General features: G+C 28.4%; 1 protein-coding gene across 1 annotated transcript; it reads right to left on the reverse strand.

The window, feature by feature from the left end:
- Positions 1-3641: 3641 nt before the first annotated feature.
- LOC113792852 (uncharacterized) lies at positions 3642-9736 on the reverse strand. Its single transcript, XM_027342811.2, has 6 exons — positions 8793-9736; positions 8054-8377; positions 6716-7183; positions 6261-6566; positions 5669-5815; positions 3642-4655 (listed from the first exon to the last, which is right to left on the reverse strand). Exons 1-6 carry the CDS (start codon positions 9358-9360, stop codon positions 4495-4497), a joined length of 1974 nt encoding a protein of 657 aa, XP_027198612.2. The 5' UTR covers positions 9361-9736; the 3' UTR covers positions 3642-4494.
- Between the last annotated feature and the right edge of the window lie 10948 nt (positions 9737-20684).

Below are 20684 nucleotides of genomic sequence, written 5' to 3' on the forward strand. Positions count from 1 at the left end.
AATGAACCGAAAACAAAATTTAACGAACAAGAACAAAAAAATATATTTATTCTGATATCGATATATGTATGATTTCAAAATAGATAAATAAACATTTTGTTTTTTCTCTTTCCTTTTTTCTTTTTCTTTCTTTAAACTTTAAGGAAAGAAAATCATTTATCGTTTGTTGTTTGTAGATAAAGAAAACGATATTTTTATTGTCAAACTTTTGGTTATTTTTCCGAAAAAACTCCCACACACACAAAAGATGATGCGAAAAAAAATACATGGAACCTGAGGACATTTTGACGTAAAAGAAAAATCGTAGTTTATCAAATGTGAATCAAATGAATTCCAAAAAAAAATGAATAAAATGTACTTGTCACGCTATATTATTTGGTTATTGTGTTATTTATTTTGTTTTGTTTTGTTTTGTTTATTTCATTTAACATTCATTTCCCAAATAATACAACATTATCATTGATTGTCTTCACTTTTGGTTTTCTGAATGTTAATGTAGATATTTTTTTTTATAGAAACTATACATGTATAAGTTTCGACATTCGATGAACAAAAAAAAACAACGGAACAAAACAAACGGAAACAAACCAAACACATACATTCATCATTGAAAAAAAAGAAAAGAAAAGAAAAAACAATATAGTAAATCATTGTGATGGTGATAATAATGTTTTGAATAGAATCATGGAATCCATAGGAATTTTTTCTGTATTTTGTCCATTGGTTTTTTTTTCTTTGAAACAAAATATTTGCCATGCATGAAACCAAAAATGGTTTGTATTATTTTCTGATTAAAACAATGTATATAAGTTTGGGCTATTCACATTTTTTTCTGGTTCTGGTTTGTTTGTTTGTTTGTTTGGTATGAAGATGATGTCCAATTGGCACTATTCCTCTTTTTTTTAGTTTTTTAATAATAAAAAATATAAACACGGTGTATGGTCTATGCTTCGTTTACCGATATTCTTACAGAATTTTTTTTGTTTTTTCATTGATGATGGTTGAATTTGTTGCGTAAATGAATGTTACACATGAAACAATAATAATAATAATAATAATAATAATAACAAGAACAAAAACATGAAAAAATCTATGACGACAATAACCAGTGACAACAGCAACAACAACAACATGAAACAGAAAAATCGACGGCGAAAAAAACCATCGACGGCGAAAATGAATGAATCTATCCAATTTATTTTATTATATGGACTTTTCGTGCCATGTAACCATTATTGTCGTTATGTGTGTGTGTGTTGTTTTGGGTGTTTGAATTCTGGTAATAACAACAAAACAACGAACAAAAAAAATGACAAGAATAAAATGAAAGGAAATAAATGCCGAAATCGGGGGAGAAAAAAACAAGGCAACGAATTCGATGATATGAATTTATTATACACACACATATACACACTCAGATAACACTCATCAATTGATAATGATAATGATAATGATGATGATTCGTTTGCTTGGAACAGGAGAATTTAGATTCCATATTTTTTTTCATATTTTCAATGACTAAATCATTGTTGTTGTTGTTGAAATCAACTTGAATTTTTTTCTTTTTTTTGTTATACTTTTTGCGGTCGCATACCAATAATTTTGATTATGATGATGATGATGATGATTGTCGATTGTCGACGTGATTATGATCATCATGGTTATGGCCATTAAAATTATTATTATCGTGGTCATTCAATGAGCGAAACGATGATGATGATTATCATCATCATCATCATCATCATAAAAATATTATTGTTTTTATTTGGAAAGAAAGAAAGAAATGAAAAAAAGTGGACCAAAAAACAAAACAAAACAATAAAACGATAATTCTAAGAATGAATCAGTTTGGTGGTGGTGATGTGGAAGGTAAAAATTATTATTATTATTATTTGGTTTCATATTTAGTCATATATAACGGTGAAAATGCAAGAATAATTATATAGATTTTGTGTAATTGGATTCGATAATGTGATTATCATCATATATATGGCAATGATAATTGTCATTCAATTATTTATTTATTTATTTCTTATTGTTATATGATTTTTTTTTGTATAATAACTATTATTATATCATGATTATTTTATCATTTGAATAATTTGTTGAAACAATTTTATTGATGGAAAGTGAAAGAGAAAGAAAAAAAGAATGTTAAAAGAAAGAATTACATTTATCAATAGAGAATATTTCTTTCAGTCTTTTTGTTTATGAATAGATTCCTTTTTTTTATTGTGAAAAACAAAAACAACAAGAATGATGAGAATTTTTATAGATGATGATGATAATTAGAGATTATTTATGATCAAAAGAGAAAAAAAGAAAAAGAAATGTTACTATGATGATGTTGTTAATGATAATGATGATTGTATCCAGGAATCGACATTTCAATAAAATGAATATAATAGAACTTAAGAAGATTATGTTGTTGTTGATGATGATGATGATTATGATATTTTTGATGCTAAATTGAGATTCCCGGTGTGTGTGTGTGTGTTTATGTATATTATAACAATGTAATGATAGTATAATTGTTTTATGCTATCTTTCATCATCGTGTTCCAAATGATTCTCTCCGAAGAAAGTGAGAGAATCTGTTATGGATCAACGAAATGAACAACCAGGCCATTATTTTTTTGTTTTTTTTTCATATAGAATATATGATTGAGATGAAAAATGGATTGTTTTTGATGAACAAAAAGAAGAAATTCCAGAGCAGCTGCAACAATAAAGACTGTAAATATTGAGATTCATTTATATTTTGGTCAACAAAAAACAAAAATAGTGCAAAGTTCAAACTATCAATTGTTTTTATCATTCCTTTACAAACATTATCAATTAACAATTTTATCGGAAAAAAACGAAAACAATCGATATTTAATAATCGATTGATCGAATTAGAATTCGAATCAGAAAGAATTTCCGTTTGTCTTTTTTTTGAGGAAAATAAGAAAACATTATTAAGAAGAAAAAACCAATTGCAAGAAACCAATGAAATGAACCAAACTATTGAATGGAAGAATGCAATAAATATTGTTTGTCTGTTGCAATACATCTTTAATTGGTATGGTACACACATTCAAAATTGTACCATAGAATAACAAACAACAAAACTTTGTGCAAATTGATATATTGTTTGTTTGTGTGTGTGGCTAATTGAACAAATATCCAACAACTGAACAAAGAATAAAATCCGTATCTTTACTGTTCAATTTTAGATGTTTCCATTCCATTATGTGTGCGTACAAAACCGGAAAAATGAGTGAATAATTTTTCGATTAACGCCAAATATTTTTCCTTTCTTTCATCGACTGAATGAATGAATGAATGTTTTCAGCACACTTCGTTTTACCGTCGTAATCGAAAAGTTTTCTTTTAGTATTCCAAGAATAGCCACATTAAATTTTCTATTCTTTTCGTTTTTGTTGCTCGTTAGCTAAGAAAAAAACAATCAATGATTCTGATTGATGTGATCATCATCAACAGACTTATAATGATTCATGAACAGAATGACATTAGAATATAACTCAAAATTGTAATTAGAATCATTCAACCCAGAATTTAGTAAAACGTTAAACACTATATTCCGTGATATAACTCGATTCAAGCAAAAATAATAATAATAATAATAATACACACTATTTAAGAATTGAATAAACTTTATAACAGAAAAAAATTGTTGATAATAATAATAATAATAATAATCATATTAATATGAAATTGGATGAGAATTTGAACGAAAAAATAATAAATGTTGTTGTCTTCTTGAAATGAATTTGATAATTGTACTGAACATTGTGTTTGCGTGTATGAGTGAGTGTAAATTGTATTCTTGTTTGAACAAAGAGAGAATCTGATGAGAGAGAAAAAAAACAGAGAATCCAAAGAAAAAAAAATCAATTGCCACCGAAAAAAATGAAACAGAAATGAAAAAAAAATAACGATAATTGTATCATGAGCAGAATGGGAAATATAAGTGGGAAAAAAATTGAATCAAAAAAAATCAAAAGCAATGAAAAAAAAGGCCAGAAATTCGTTGGAATCGATCACAATGAATGAACAAACAAAAAATTCGGAATTTTTTTTTGGCTTTCGGAATAATAATCATCAATTCTGGTATGTGAAGGGTGTTTGTGGAATAGATTTTCAACAAAATTGAATGAAATTATTTTCGTGTTTTTTATTTTCTTTTTCTTTTTTGTATATAAAATTGTACAAGAAAATGTTTGTTTTGTTTTGTTTTTAATTGTTCCATTTAATGATTGTATGCAAGAGACCAATTAAAGTGTTATATATTAGAATAGTAGAATGACACCATAATTTTTTTTTGGCTTAATTGTTGTTGTTGCTAATTAACATAAAAAAATTCGAGGTCCAATGGTGGTTATTATTTAAAAAAATCGTTTTAATGATACAGGAGATCCAATTGAATCCTTCAAAACATTATTAATTTTTAATATATTTCATTTTTTTTTGTATTGATCATCGAATCGATTAATGAGCTGTTTGTCGTTGTCCATCTTTACCACCGAATGGAAATTCATTATTATTAAATTTAAAATGACGACGATCATAGAATTTTGATAATGCCGGACTATATGGATGATGACATTTTAGATGCATATAATGTTCTTCGGGTTGATTTGTTGTACAACCTATTTTATAAATAAATAAAAAAACAAAATTTGATTAGAAGTTATGATTAATGGAAAATATTTTCTTTTGAAAAAAAAATCAAATACATTATGAAGAGAATTCCAGTCTATATTACACATTCTATCTATATATTTTTAAAAAATGAAAATCGGTTATGATGGTGATGATATAATAGTATTTTATGTGTATGTTTTACTCGTTATCATTTCTTATCATTCAAGGTGTGTCAACAATATTTCTTTTATTTTTTTTTCCAATTTTTTTTATTGGTTGATGATGATTCTCTCATACAGGAAAACAATAATAATAACTAACTTTTTTTCACAACAACAACAAACGAAAGTTTACATGAGAAAAACCGTTGTTTGTCTATTGAAAAAATACTGATTTCTAATAAAACGATGTGAGGGTGAGGGCCTTTTTTTCTAAAGATAAACAAAAAAAAATGTTACCTGTTTTCTTCTTTCTTTTTACAAAATTTTTCATTCGTGTGAATGAGGTGAGACGAGCAACGGTCCAAACAAAACAAAACAAGAAAATGTGAAAGAAAAAGAGAAAAAAAATCCTAACCTAATCCTAACCGCCGTCATCAGACAAAAAAAAAAATCTCAGACGACCAGACCCAGAAGTGACGGTCAACAAAAACAACAACGAAAAAAAAGGGCAGAAAGATTCGCATGCATCATTGAAACAATAATAAGTATACGTGATAGTATAGTCGACCTGAACGGTTAATACGTCAAAGATTTGTGATTTGATTGTGAAGGTATGTTGGTGTGCGTGTGTGAATCGAAACATCCAGCAAGACATCTAGACAGGTCTAGTGTAGAAAAATACTCATATAAGGTATAATTTTTTTTATGAATAACAGGGTCATATAATTGTAGATTTAGATGAAAATCGGTCAAAGTTTATGAATAATGTGTGCGTGTGTGTGTGTTTGTAAATTCCAATAAATCACGAAAATAGTATAATTTTTCAGTCAAAAAAAGTGAAAAAAATAAACACTTACCACATTCTTCGCAAACATACATCTTATTACGACGTTCTTTATAACCATATTCATGTGCAATTCCATGTACTTTTAATGTATGTGATTCTAATGAACAACGTTGTGTAAATGATTTGTCACATAGATTACAACGATATGGCCTAACACCTGTTGTATTTGAATGTTCCCGGCGTTTTTTTTTTTGGTCGTTGTCGAATGTAAAGATGGGAATGGAAATAGAAGAAAAAAAAGATGGAATAAATTATTAGCATTATATTTACTATATAAATATGATATATACATAGAATCTAGAAAACATCATTTCCAAGTTAACAAATCAAAGTTCACATACGTGTTTGCGTGCCTAATCAACTAACTAACTAACTAACAACATTATTTCTATTTATTTATTTAGAAAAAAAAACACTACACAGGAAGATGTTTTTTTTTCTTTTTGATTGACCGTTGTGAACATGTTGTCGACAACGGTCATAAAATTATTCGTTTAAAATATTAACTGTGTGTCTAAGTAATATAAGGTGGTGTTCATCAAAAAAAAATATATAATTTTTTCAATGTTTATTAGCTAAAAGATCGTTCTCACAACTATTACCTGTATGCGTACGCGTATGTCGTTTTAAATCGAATGTATCGTTAAATCCTTTACCACAAAATGTACAAAGATAACGTTTAACATCTGAATGACATTTTAGATGACGATTAAGTAGCCGTGCCAATGTAAAACGTTTACCACAGATTGAACATCTTAATGGATCATCGGATGATGATGATGATGAAGTGGATTTATTATTATTATTTTCAAATTTAAATTGATGTTCAGCAGCAGTTAGAAATGGATTCTTTATACCATGTCCACCATTTACAAATTCTAATGTTGAAATCAAATGTAATGGTATGCCTAATTAAAATTCAAAAGAAAAAATAATTAATTACAGGATGCTTTTTTGGGCCGGAAATGTGGGGATAGATAAATGATGAATGTATGCGTTTAATTATCGTGATCAATGAACAAACGAAAAAAAAGCCTAAGGGTAGAGATTAAATTACCTAGTCTTTGTGCGGTTATATGTACAGGTGGAGGATTATTTGTATCCGATTGTGTTGATGATGATGATGATGATGGCGATGGAGATGGTAACGAATTTGTTACAATCGGTAGTGATGGTGTTGGTGGGGATGATTGCGTTATCGTTTTTGAATTTGATCGTTGATTATTGGCTGATCCTGATGATGTCAACGACGGCGATGGTGATGACGATACTGCTGCTGCTGCAGCGGCAGCAGCAGCTAATGCAACATTAATTGCCGTACCAGGATAAAGATTTGAAGCTGCTGCAGCTAAAGCTTCTAATGAATTATTACTACTATTTTTTTGTTCATTTTCATTTGATTTTTGTAAATTATCTATAACATTTGAAACATCATTATTATTCAATGATGATTGTGATATACAATGATGTCCACCATTCGTTGTCTGGTGTATAACGGATGATCGTTGCTGCTGTTGATGGTGAGCTATAAAAAAAACGGAGAAGAAAAAATGAGGGAAAAATTAAAATGTTAATTAATTAATGGTGTGACTCAAAAAAAAAGAAAAATGAAAACGGATTTTACAATTCAAGACCAGTTTCTTACTTTCTCACACTTTCTTTTTTTTTACATTAATTCATTCTAATGTAATTCAAGATTGATTTAGAAAGAAAGAAGAAAAAATCTTTTCGCATTAACCATACGTGCGCTATAATTATACTTGTACGCATTAGAACCTGAACAATTTTTGAATATTCAGTGATGATGATGATTGAAAAGAAACTGGCTCCCATCTCACTACTACCATCATCATCATCATCATTGATTGTTACTTTTCAAGCATCTATGGAAATGCTTGAAATATATGTATGATTTATTCACGTATTTCGCAAACCTGTTTTTTTTTGTTCATTTCATTTTTTTTCTTTTTCGCCGTCGTCGCGACAATGACGATCATTATTATTATTAGAAGCCTTTGACCAATTTCAATGCCAAGGGCTTTTATATTTTATATATTCACAAAGCAATACAATTTCAATCGCAAAGCACAACGTTAAAATAAAAAAAAAGAGAAAGAGAAAAACTAAATTATCATTAAATAATGGCTAAATGCTTTTCGCGCTATGAATGTGAAAGTGATCTTCACTCAAGGTATGGTTAGTAATATATTGGCTCCCAAAATAATTGGTTTTTTTTTCGCTGTTGTATGTTGCAAACATTCACAACAAACAATATATGACAATATGATGTGAACCCTCTTTTTTTGTTTTGTTTAATTCTCTTATTTGAAGATTTCATTTCATTTTTTTTTCATTTTCACAATAATTTCGAATAATAATTGTTCAAACATCTTACCTGTTTGTTCGTTATTTATGGATGATAATGATGATGATTGTAATGATGGACAAACACCAACATTTGATCTTGATATATTTGTCAATTGTAAACGTTGATGTTCATTAATTGAAACCAGATTTAAACGATTAGAACAATCGATTGCTCCTTGATGATGATGTGATGGTGGTGGTGGTGGTGGATGATTTAAATTTGTATTGGTTATTGATTGAATTGAATGTATACTATTAGATGATAATGGTCGTTGATTTAGATAGGAATTAAGCGCATTATTTAGTAATGTTGATGATGTTGATGATGATGTAGATGCTGATGATGATAGTCCTGTTTTTTTTAACGTTATAAAGAAGATATTATTAGTTTTTTTTTCATAAATTTCATCAAACAACAGTGAATTTTTTTTGGTAAATTAAAAAAATTGAGCAATAATTTGGCAACAAGTTGCAACTTTATTATATTAATAGAATAAAAAAAATGTAGACACCTGTCATCTGTCATATTGTATTTGCGAAAATAAAATAATTTATTCATCTGAATCATCATCATCATTATAATTTGATCAGTTGTATTTTTTTAGAAAAATTGAAAATTTTATTCCATAACAATCGAATAACTTGACAATCGAATTCGAAAACAAAGAATAACATGTCATTTGTGTATAGACCATGCAAAGTAATTGAATAACGGAATTTCGAATGTTTTTTGTTTTTTTAATAAAATGTTCGAATAATAAACTTACCTTTGATATCAAAATCACTTTCACTTGAATGATAGCTTAATGGTGATGATAGGCTACCATAACAATGACTTGATGTTGTTGATGATGAATATGAACAAGATGAATTTTCGGATGTTGATATATTACGATTTCGTTTACGAGGATGATGTGAATTTAATTGTGGAGGTGATGATGATACAGATGATAAACTACTACTACAGGTAAGATCAACAGCTTCATCCATATCCTCATCATCATTATTATTATTATTATCGATAAATTTTTGATGAAAATTTTTATTTTTTAAATCTAATGCACCAATATGATCATATCTAGGTTGTTGTTGTTGTTGCGATTGTTGATGAGAATTATTATATTGATGTGCAGGCAAAATATTTGCTTTTATCGATAAATTTTCCGGTTCATTATCATCTGGACTTGGTGGTGGTGTTACTGGTGACCAACCAGATTTCGATGATGGTATCACATTATGATTTGTTATCGGATTTTGTTGTTGTTGTTGCTGCTGTTGTTGATGACAATGATATTGTTGTTGAAGATTTTTACGAATAAGGAATGCTTTCGGCATTTTTGTTTTTTATTTAACTCAGAAAAAAATGTCATTCAAATCAAACTTAACTTTTGTCAAATATAAACGCGAAAACAAGACAATAATTTTTAAGCAGAAAAAAATTCCAACTTGATTCTTGAATTTTTTTCTTGAAATGAAAAGTGGAAAAAAAACTATCAATTTTTTTCTTGATTACCTAATCACGATGGTAGCTATCAAACAAATGGCAAATCATATAATACTTTGTTTTGGCTGATGTGTACGTGAAATTGTAAATTGTGAAAAATTTTTTTTTGATTGTAAACCAAAAGAAAAAAAACAAAAAAAAACCTGGCTAGTCGGTAGTCATCGACTGACTGAATATCGTTTGCTTCAATACCAACCAACCAATCAACTAACCAACAAAAAACGCTAAACACCAACACACAAACATTTTTTTTTTTTTTTTGGCTGTTGATAAGTAGAAATGCAGAAATAAATAAAAAAAACGTGTTGCGCGCGCTAACAGTGAAAGTATTTTTTTTTTTTTTTTGCTTTCACTTTGCTTTCTTCTTCATGTGATTCTCTCTCTCATTCGCATGCAGGTTTCATCATCATTCAGCATTCATATAATGATAGAAGTTAAGGTGGTGGGGTTTGGATTGAAGCAAGAAAAAAAAATACACTTGCTACGCCAGCTATTAATGTATGGAATATATAAGGGAGGTATTCGTATATATACACATAACGTGCGCGATATATACAAAAAAAAAGCTGAATGATTTTTTTCTACAGTTGTTAGATAGAGAGGTAGGTAGGTAGGTAAGCAAGTAAGTAGTTTTGCTGGTTTCATTTTTTTTAACAGTGATCTGTTTGATAGTTAACAGGAGAAATTTTATTATTTTGAGAGAAAGTATAGATATGATTATGTAGTATGATGACGGTATTTGTATAGATTTTATCTAGGATATTGGATCGCGGTCTGTCGGTCGGTCGAACTACCAATCAACAATCAATCGTTATCAGTGATGATGATGCTATGCAGCATTCTATGTCATGTTATATAATATAAGCACACATCATGCAAACAACAAACCGGTGGCATCCACTTGTTGAATTTTAACATTAACAACAACAATAATAAAATACCGTATTAGTTGGAATGCCAAATAAAAAATAAACATTGATTTTTGAAATAAAATAAAACAAGAGTTTCCGGTTGTTGTTGAAAATATTTATTAGAAAAAAACAAATAAAGGTTAAAGGTTAACATTGGAAATTCTTAATTTTAGAATATCATTATACACATAGAACTATTGTATGTTTTATTTGTTTAAATAAATTATCTTTATTTAGTTAACATCTATATAGTGATGGTAGTAGTATTTTCCAATTTGATTTCAAGTGATATTATATTCTCATCAAAATCACAAATAAATAATAATAATCATCATCAACAACAACAGCAAACCATCCATCGACATTGATAAATAAAAAAAACATTTATTTTGTGTATACAATTCAAATGATAACAACATTCTTTTCTTAGAATATATGCGTGTAGGTCACTAAACCCCTGATATTAAAGAAAAAATATTTGTATTAAAAGATGCTATTAATTTTTTTTTCTTTTGAGTTTTGAGTTTTCGCCTACTATTACATAATAATATCAAACATTGGTTTTTTGAATAGGTAAAAAAATTGTTGTTTTTTTTCCTTCAATAAATGTAATGTACGGTTTTGTTCGTGATTTTCATTTCATTTCATTGATTCATGATGTACTTTTCATCAGCATCACCATTACCTTCGATTCATATTGATAAGATTTTTTTTTTTTTGATGTTGGACCTTTTCATCGATTATGAATGGTCCGAAGATCGAAAAAAAAGATGCAAAAAAAACCTGCTCGACAGCACCTGTTTGGATGAATGTTGATTCTTGTAACCGTTGGTGGTGGTGGCGGTGGTCTATCTCGGTTGCTTGGTCAGAAATCAAAAAATCAAAAAAAAAATTCCATTTCGTGTAAGACCAATGCATCATTATATCTATGGATGTTTCAGGTTTTTTTTATTCATCTGGCAATGAATTTTATGTTATCTTCTTTCATTCTCATTTGGAATCCGAAATACCAGAGAGAAATAAGTGAGAACGTAAAATAATCATTATTATTTTTTATATTCCAAATCTGGTTTTCTTCTTTATTTTTGGCCGTTTTTTTGTTTTGAATGTTACCTTTCACTTTCATTATCCATCAATTTTATTTTCTTTTTTCTCTTTTTTTTCAAAAGTTATTTTCGGTTCGATGGTTTTTTCTTCTTCTTCTTCTTCTTGATTCAGGTAATTTGTATTTGATGGAAAAAAAAGGAAAGAAAAGTGAAAGAGAAAAGATGCTTTTCATTCGTTATTGATGTTGTATCATCATCTTGACCTTGATTGCGGACTTTGTCTTCATCAAAAACAAAAAAATTCGTTTCTTTGCAAGCAGTAATCATCATCCATATTTTTTTTTTACTTTGGTTGGTTGTAAATGAAAATTGTAGAGAAAACGTACGAAACGGACGCCCTAAAGGCAGAAATCAACTAACCATCCGACCATGATTAAATATATTTTCTTATGGTATTCACTAAATCTGTGGACATCATCATTTTCGAAAATTCAAACATCATTTTTTGATATTAAATATACACTAAGCACAAATAATACGCACTATTATTATTATTATTATTATTATTGGGAGCAGCGAGATAGAGTAGGTAGAAAATATGATAAAAAAGAATACTAATGATCATTTGAATTGATTGATCGATCCATTGATTGATTGATTTGCTTGGAAATCGGCATTTTGTTGATTTATTTATTTTAAAAATATTTTGACCATTGACCGGAACCATTATTGTTGGTTGAACAGATTGAAGGAAAAAAAAGGATTTCTTTGAAGTTTAAGAAAAAAAACCTTATTTTTCATTGTTTATGTAACCCCACAAAAAGCACACATAACAAGAAAAATCATCAACAACAGGACATAACGTTATAACGTAATGATTAGGCCATCTGGTCCCTTTCGATTTTCATTCACGAAAAAAAAATTTGACCCACATGTATGATTGACCAACTGACCGATACGTTGTGTGTTGGTCAAATTATTTCACCTACAAAAAAAAATTAACTATGTCTAGCAAGATTTTGAGGTAGGTAAACAAAAATTTCTTATCTTTAAGGTCCTAGATAACGAACGAATAACGACGAAAAAAAAGGTGAAAGTGAAATAGAGAAGTAAGAAATAAAAAAATCAGGCCATAGCTATAACTAAACACAATCAATTTGAAAGAAAAAAACCGGTACCTAGCTGTCCAGTTTTTTTTACACAATCAATATTTTACCTGACCTCTTAAAGTCCTTCAATATTCCAATACCGTATGTTTTTGGTTTTTTTTTCGTACGCTCGCGCTTGTGTAACACCAATATATTCAACCATCATATCATACTGGTGGCCTAGTGAACTGCAACCCCTTATTTATATCAAAAAAAACCGGGTCATAATCAATGATGCTTTGTAAGTTTCTTGATGATGATGATGATGATGATGGCGACATAAAAGTGGTTTGTGATGTTGTTGTTCGGACACTTTTTTCACCTTGTTTTACCGGATTTTTTTTTCTCGTGTATGTACAAAAGATAGCATACTCAACCATACCGGTCAGCAATATGACCGGTATTTATTACGGGTATTTGTTGTTAACCAAGAAAGTGAATAGGAAAAAAACATGGAATTTTTTCCATACTTCATTATTACATAATGATAATTGAATCAATTTTTGTTTGATGCAGATGTTTTTTTTTGCAGACAGATAATGGCAACAACAAAAAAAAATGCTGGTATGAATCAATTAATCAAAAAAAAAGTTAACTTTTTTTTCTGTTTCAAAATATAATACCAGATTTTCTTTAAATTATTATCAAGAAAGATTTATTATATAAATCGATCCTCTTCGAATTGAACTCAATGAATTACAGAAGCAAATAAGTAAGATTTGTTTTGGCTATTTCCATGTCCATTTAATCATTGGCAGATGTATGTAAGTAAAGAACAAGGGAGACAAGGAACGAAAACCACATTTTTTTGGAAAAGAATTTTGAAATGAACCAAAAAAATAAATTAAGAGAATTGTAATTATAAATTTGGTTGTTGTTTGTCCACAACGATGAGGCACCAAGAATAGAGAATGAAAATCTCAAATACAAAATTTGGGCCCATCTTTCAAGGAGACAAATAAAATGATGATAAAAAACTTTGGTTAATTAATTTTCTTTCCTTCTCTCACTCCAAACTCATTAAATTCACTCTAGCCAAATGTTTGTTTTTTTTTGGTTCTTTCGTTTGTTTGTTTGTTCAAAAAAGCAAAACAAAAGACTTCTGGTTTTTTTCCACATTCAAAACATTCAAGCACCACCATCATCATGATGATCGTCATGATCATCGTGGAACAATCAACAAAAAACAAATACTCGTGTTCCATCAGGCTAATGATTTGATCACGTTATCCATGTTTTTATTTTTCATTGTTGGTACATTGATGTTTGATTAGGATAAAAAAAAATCGATATGAAAACAAACCAAAACAAAACAAAAATCGATATTTTTTGTCATCAGTAAATTTTTGATTTACTTTTGATTAAATCTATTGAACAACAACAACAAAAAGATTTCAAATCATATACCTTATATACTGTAGCCTTGAACTTGTGCTAGATGAAATCTTTTTTTTCCAATATTAATAATTGAAAAAAGAAGTTTTAATAATCAAATTCAAGAATCGAAATCATTTCTCTTCAAATAACTTTTTGGAAATCTTTTTTTCTCATTCTTTATATTTATATTAAGTCGATTGCTCATTGTTTGCCATTTTTTTTCATAAAAATGTAATGATGATGGATACCCATCCAATGATAATAATAATAATAATAATGATTTTTTGAAGAGAAAACTATTGAAATGATAGTCAAAATTTGCACCTCTTATTCCTTTTTCAGTCCATTTCAGTCGCTTATAATCAATTCTATAAGTTCTTCAAGTTCTTCTTCTTCACATTTTGTCTTTGTTTCGAAATAAGCATCCATCCATCCAAAAAAAATAGGTTCATTGTTCGTGTAACCTTCAACGACTACAACAGATAAAAATGGAAAAAACGAATTTTGTAATGTAGTAGTAGTGTAAATACAATAGATGAATTGAATGATGAAATTACATAATTGTCGAATTATGATGAGGATGATGACAAAAAAAAATAAGAAGTGAATTTTGTGTGTTCACAATGTTAAATCAATGGTGATTGATTAATACTTTTTCAATGATATTGATACCATATTTTGGTTTGTTTTTTTTGCTCAAAATGTAAAATTATATCATATCAACCTGTTATATTTTCTGTATATGGTATTTACCTGTCGTATTTTTTTTTTTACTTAGCCTAGCTTTTATTGCCCCGCAAGGTATTTTTTTCTTCTTCTCATCTTTGCCATAGTAATTTTTGGATTTTTTTTATCGATAATAATTATTATATTATACCTGTATCGGTGTATTCCATCATTATCATCATCATCAGATAGATGGGTAGGGATGTTTTCTTTCTACCTTTCGAAATGATGATGTTTAGTGTGTGTGTGTGTGTGTGTGTGGGAAGACGAAAACAAGTTCATATCTTCAAGTATATAACCGTGAACTGTAGCTGTAATTTTTTTTCGTTTGTTCGAGAAGAAGTGAAATTTCATAAGACGATAGAATCAAGTGTATATGAATGAAGTAAGTAAAAAAGAAACGAAACGCGCCCACAAATGATTGGTTGGATGCCTGAATCATCGTGATGTTTTTTTCTAGATGATGGATGTTTCGAATCTTACGAGGGTCTCGACTAACCATCGACAAAAATTTTTCTTTTTCTTTCTCTCTCTTGATTTTGAATTAAACGCGTGCGAATTTTTCCTATCTTTCTCTCTCACTCTCTCTATATTGTGAACAAGTGTGGTTCAAGTTTTTTTTGTTCGTTTTTTGTTTTTACAATTGGCTATCGTCGATCTTTAGGTTCAAGAACGGACATTTTACATTCTAAGCTGTTTATCGATGATGATGATGATGGAAAAAAATTCAAAGTCCAAAAGTCTAAGCATCCATCAATTCGAATCGAATGTCGATGTTTAATATGTTTGATGGCTACAGTATAAGAAGCTGTTAAGCTGAATGCACGCACACATAATCATAAATTACGTAATACGAAAATTATACCTGTTTTTTTTTTGCCATTCTGTATACAAGCAAAGAAAGGAATGTTTTTCTTTTTTCTTTTCATTTTGGTCTTTCGTATACTTTGTGTATATAATGATTTGGATGAAGGACCGCAGGGTCAAGACCTTTTCATCATCATCATCCAAAAAAAACATGCAAGGTTCGATGTACGCGTTTGCTGTTTTTTTATTTTATTTCGTGCCAATTTAATACACGAACACATTGGATATATGGAAGAAAAAACAAAAAATTTCGGTTCCATTTGTTTTACCTTGCATATCTTAAATCTTTTCATTGATATTCATATAATAATGTTGTTGAATTAAATTGTCGTTTGCAATCTGTTACAGTTCTTGTTTCTTTTTGTCAAAATGACCAAATGATTCGCCTCTTTTCGTTTTGATTTGTTACAAAGAATTTATTATTTGGTTCATTATTCAGAATGAATTCTACCACCAAAATACAATCTTCATCATCAGAAAAAACAAGAAGAAAAAAAAGAAATCATTCCAAAACAATTCAGGCGAAACAATTTTAGAAGAAGAAATTGATAACCAGATTTTATTCATTTCATTTCAGTCATCCATCCATCTACCTGCTGCTCAATTATATTGGACATTTATTTTATTTGGTCACACTTGTTCTCTTGTTACTTTCTTGTTGTTGTTGTTATGAAGAAGAAGAAAAAGATATATGACAATTTGAAATCTTTCGCATGATTAACCATCTTTATCCAAATGATGATGATGATAATGATTTCATCCTGATATAGTAAAAGAATTCTTTCTGTTCTGTTTTTTTCCAAAGAAATTCTTTCATTCATTCATTCATTCATTCATTCAATGATAATTGGTGTAATCGACACATACACATACATACAAACACTGACAATCACAATCATTATATTGTGATGCCATCAAACTAATTCAAGGTAAAATGATCATCATCATCAATGATTGCCATCAATTTAATGATCTTGATCTTGTTTTTCTTCTATCTTTTTGACTGTTATATATTCGTATTCACACACACAAATATAAACACAGGACACAGGATGCTGTCATGATCATTCAAAACAATAATCATAAAAAAAAATCTTATTTTCTATTTCGTAGAGGAAAAAAAACAACCAAATTGAAATTCATGTTATAATGATTTTTTTTATATATGTTTAGTATGATGGATGATGAGAAACAGATTCTCTCTCTATCTATCTAGGGAAAAAAACTAGATGATCTAGATTTACCTTCTCTGACGATCACTGTCTGTCTGTGTGTGTGTGTTAGTGTGTATCGATGACTTTTGAATTTTTGAAAAATAAGAACAAAAAAAAAAATTCTGTTGAATATCAAGGCAAAAGTATTTTATCATCATATTCTTATTGGATAGGTTGTTTTGATTTTTTTTTTTGGCTTTCAATAAGTGGAATTTCTATATATCTCTTGCTTGTGCTGGACAAATATATTTGAAATGTCACAAGATTTACCTGTTGTTCTGTGCAATAAAAGTTTTTTATGAAATTTTTCAGAAAAAAAATTCCATTTTACTTTCAATGATTATAACCCGATTGGGATTATTCTATTTTCCGTAAAAAAAAACATTTTCTACATTTTTCATTGTTTTTTTTGTTTGTTTCGAAACTTTTTTTCCTTTTTTTTAAATTAATACATGCCTATGTAATTAAAAAGACCGTATTTTAAGCCGTATTTTATACCTGTATCGAATAACCTCTATTAATGATGATTGAAGGGTTGCTGGTGTGTGTGTGTGTCTGTGTGTCCTTGTGTATTGAATAAATGACCAAAACAGTAAAAGAGTTAGCCAGAGAAAAACAAAAAAAAGTCTAAAAAAATTAAGAAATTTTAATCTTAGGAAAATCACAGTAGAATGAGGGAAAAATTTTACAAAAAAAAAAATCCTGTCCATTTATTAACCTGGTCAACCTGTTCTTCAACTTATTCTGTATCTATTCATTTCACTTGTAATATTTTTTATTTTGTTGTTTTTTTTCGATAAGTTTTCTCCTGCGGTTATTTTTATTATTATTTGAATTTTTGTTTTCAAACATTTAAAAAAAAAAAATGAAAATAGCAAGACAAACATAAACCTGATATGGAATTCATATAAACGGTTATCCATACTGTGCTGCTGTACATGAATACTAATTTCATTTCATATTTTGCCATAAACCATCATTGTAAAGCAATAAAATGGTAATGGATGGCAATGAAAAAACAGGTAAAAGTTAAATGAAAAAAAAAGTTATGTCATAGTTGAATTTCAATGGCAGAAAAAAAATGAATTTTCATTTCTGCTGCTGTCATTATTATATAATAATGATGGAAACCTGTTTGCAAATTTGAATGAATGAATGAAAAAAAACCGAAATCAATCGTCCTTATAAAATTCTATATATATTCAGATAATGACTGAATATATATGATGAGTCAAAGTACAAATATTTCAATGGAGTATTCTTCTGTGAATAGTTGTGATTGGGTGGGTTGGGATGGAGTTCTGGGGGGAAAGGTTGCAACTGGTGATATCATCAAACAAAACAAAATGCAGTTTTTTTGATGATGATGATGATGATGGAAAAAAACGAAAACGAAAAAATCAGGTTGTCAGTTTTTGTTTTGTTTGTATTTTGTTGATAGAGAATAAACTGGTTTCAATGAATAAAGAATGGCGGCCAATTTTTCCTTTCTATTCAATTCTATTGGATGCAGGTAACTAACCAACCAGCCAACCATCCATTCTACCAAACATCAAGATCATCAGACGTCCGACGACATTAAAAAAAAATCAAGTTCGTCGTATAACGACCATTTTCAAGGTCGTTTGAATGGATTCAGCTATCTTGTTGATGATGATGAAAGTTATTTCGACGAAAAAAACTAAAAATAACAAAATTAAATCAAATCGATTGAATCTTTTTCTCATTCTATTTGATTTTCTTATCCATACATAATGATGAATATGAAAATGATCAATACTTGAACAATACGAATATCATCATCAATGGGATTAATCATTTGATTTCGACTAACATCGTCAACATATTGCAATATTCATTGTTTGATATTTTTTTTTTTTGCAAGCTAAAACCACTAATGAATGAATGATCATCGTTCATCAGCATCAGTTGTTTGTTATTGTGAAAACAATGGACCCCCGTTTTTTTTCGCTGTTATTTTCTTTTTTGCCCCAGTAATTTCATTTCATTCTCCTTCATCATCATCAAATGAAATAAATATAAAAAGTTTTGTTTCCCATCACTTAGGTAGTTGATGATGATGGCTACTTTTATCATTATAATAATAATAATGTCTGACAATCAGTCTGGAATTTAAGTAATTGCATTTTGCATGTTTTGAAGAAGAAAAAGAAGAAGAAGAAGAAGGGTTGCCTAAGTGATACAACAAGTGTCTGAAGGATACTGATGCACGATGAATGAATGAATGGATGTTTTTTTTCCTTCTTCTAAATTTCTCTGCTGCTGTAAAAATGATTAAAAAAATTTAACGTTTTTTTGGAAAATAAAAAAAAAGAAAAAACGTTTTGTCGTCGTTACAACAAACAAAATAATAATAATAATTTCATTAGAATATTATAATGAAATTTTTTGTTTTCTGATTTGTATGAATGATATGGATGATTTCCATTCACATCAACTACAACAAACTCTGATTGCTAGATTTTTTTGTAATCCTTGCAATTTTATTATATTTTGTTTTTTTTTGTTGTTTGAATGAAATAAAAATCATTCTATCTGAATCATTATTGATTGATGACATCTTCCAGAAACGAACCAACAAACAAAGAGAAAAAATCCGTTGATTTACCTTTATTATGATTCATTTGGTTTTGTTTAGATTTTTGGAAATCTGTTTGGTTGCGAAATTTGTCTTAGTCATAAAATTTTTTTCCATAAACTTTTTCAAATGAAATTTTTTGTTTTTCATTGAACAAAATACATTACATGGTTAATACATAATCTAATGTACCATTAGATTATTTCTATCAATGTTTTCTTTTACCGTTTGATTCGGTTAATCTATTTTCAAGTTGGAAAAAAAACTTGAACAAATCTAATTTTTAACCCTTTATTTTTGTTTTTTTTTTTTTTTGAAATCAACATGTGTGCATATAACGGATATTCAGAAAGTAAATAGCCAAAGAAAACCCTAGCAAATTTCATAAAATAATTGTTACATTCATGTTGAATAATTTTTTCTTGTTTGTTTCTGAAAAAAATGAAAAGAATTATAATTATTTCATAACGTTTTAGTTTCTTCTTGTTGTTATTGACGAATATGTTTCAATCACTAATAAGCGTTATTGGAGATTTTTTTCCCTTACATTTTTCAAAAAAAAAAAAAAAATCAGTTTTGAATTTCAGTTATTGGACAACAACAACAACAAAAAAAAACAATCTTGTCTCTTTCACCGAATTCTGTTAATCGACTTTTTTTTTGTTTTTTGAAGGTCAAACATGTAATATTTGTTGTTGTTTTTCTCTATATTCATTTTAGTTTTTTTGCTAAAATCATTTTATTTTAGTCGCGTTGTTTTTGTTGGTGTTCGGTGTGTTTAGCTAATTTCATATTCATTCATTCATTTGGATTTCGATTTGTTTGAAAATAGAAAAAAAAGAAGATAACTGTCTCTAAGGTTGTCAAATTGAAATTCTTACAAAAAAAAAAACATTTCATCGAAGCTAATTATCACCACCATTACCACCAAGATTGTAATAGATGATTTTACTCTTTAATCAATCAATGGTGATGATGATGATGATCACATACTGTGATGATGATCATTGTGATAATTATTATAATTGAGAAAAAAAAGTAAAAGTTTTTTTTTCTCTGGCCATAACAAATCAAGAAAAACCTTAAAAAAGAAATGAGAAAATGTTTTCGAAATAATCGAAATTGAAATTAGCGATCCAAATTGACAGTTGAAAAAAGTAACAAACATTACAGTTTGTTTCAGGAATCGAGTTGACCATGAGACGTTATGACTAGACACTTCTTCATTTTTTTTAACCAACAAATGAATCGGTTTTGACTTTGTATT

Source organism: Dermatophagoides pteronyssinus, unplaced genomic scaffold, assembly GCF_027571235.1.
Source record: "Dermatophagoides pteronyssinus isolate colony J.1.1.1.1 unplaced genomic scaffold, Derpt_VIB-CSIC_2022.12 sq0007, whole genome shotgun sequence".
Taxonomy (NCBI): Eukaryota; Metazoa; Arthropoda; class Arachnida; order Sarcoptiformes; family Pyroglyphidae; genus Dermatophagoides; species Dermatophagoides pteronyssinus.

Coding starts and splice junctions, on each gene's coding strand:
- LOC113792852 (XM_027342811.2), bottom strand. CDS start 9,360: ATGCCGAAAGCATTCCTTATTCGTAAAAATCTTCAACAACAATATCAT. Junction 7,184..8,053: donor CATAAATAACGAACAAACAG/GTAAGATGTTTG, acceptor TTTTTTTTATAG/CTCACCATCAACAGCAGCAA. Junction 6,567..6,715: donor TATAACCGCACAAAGACTAG/GTAATTTAATCT, acceptor AATTTTAATTAG/GCATACCATTACATTTGATT.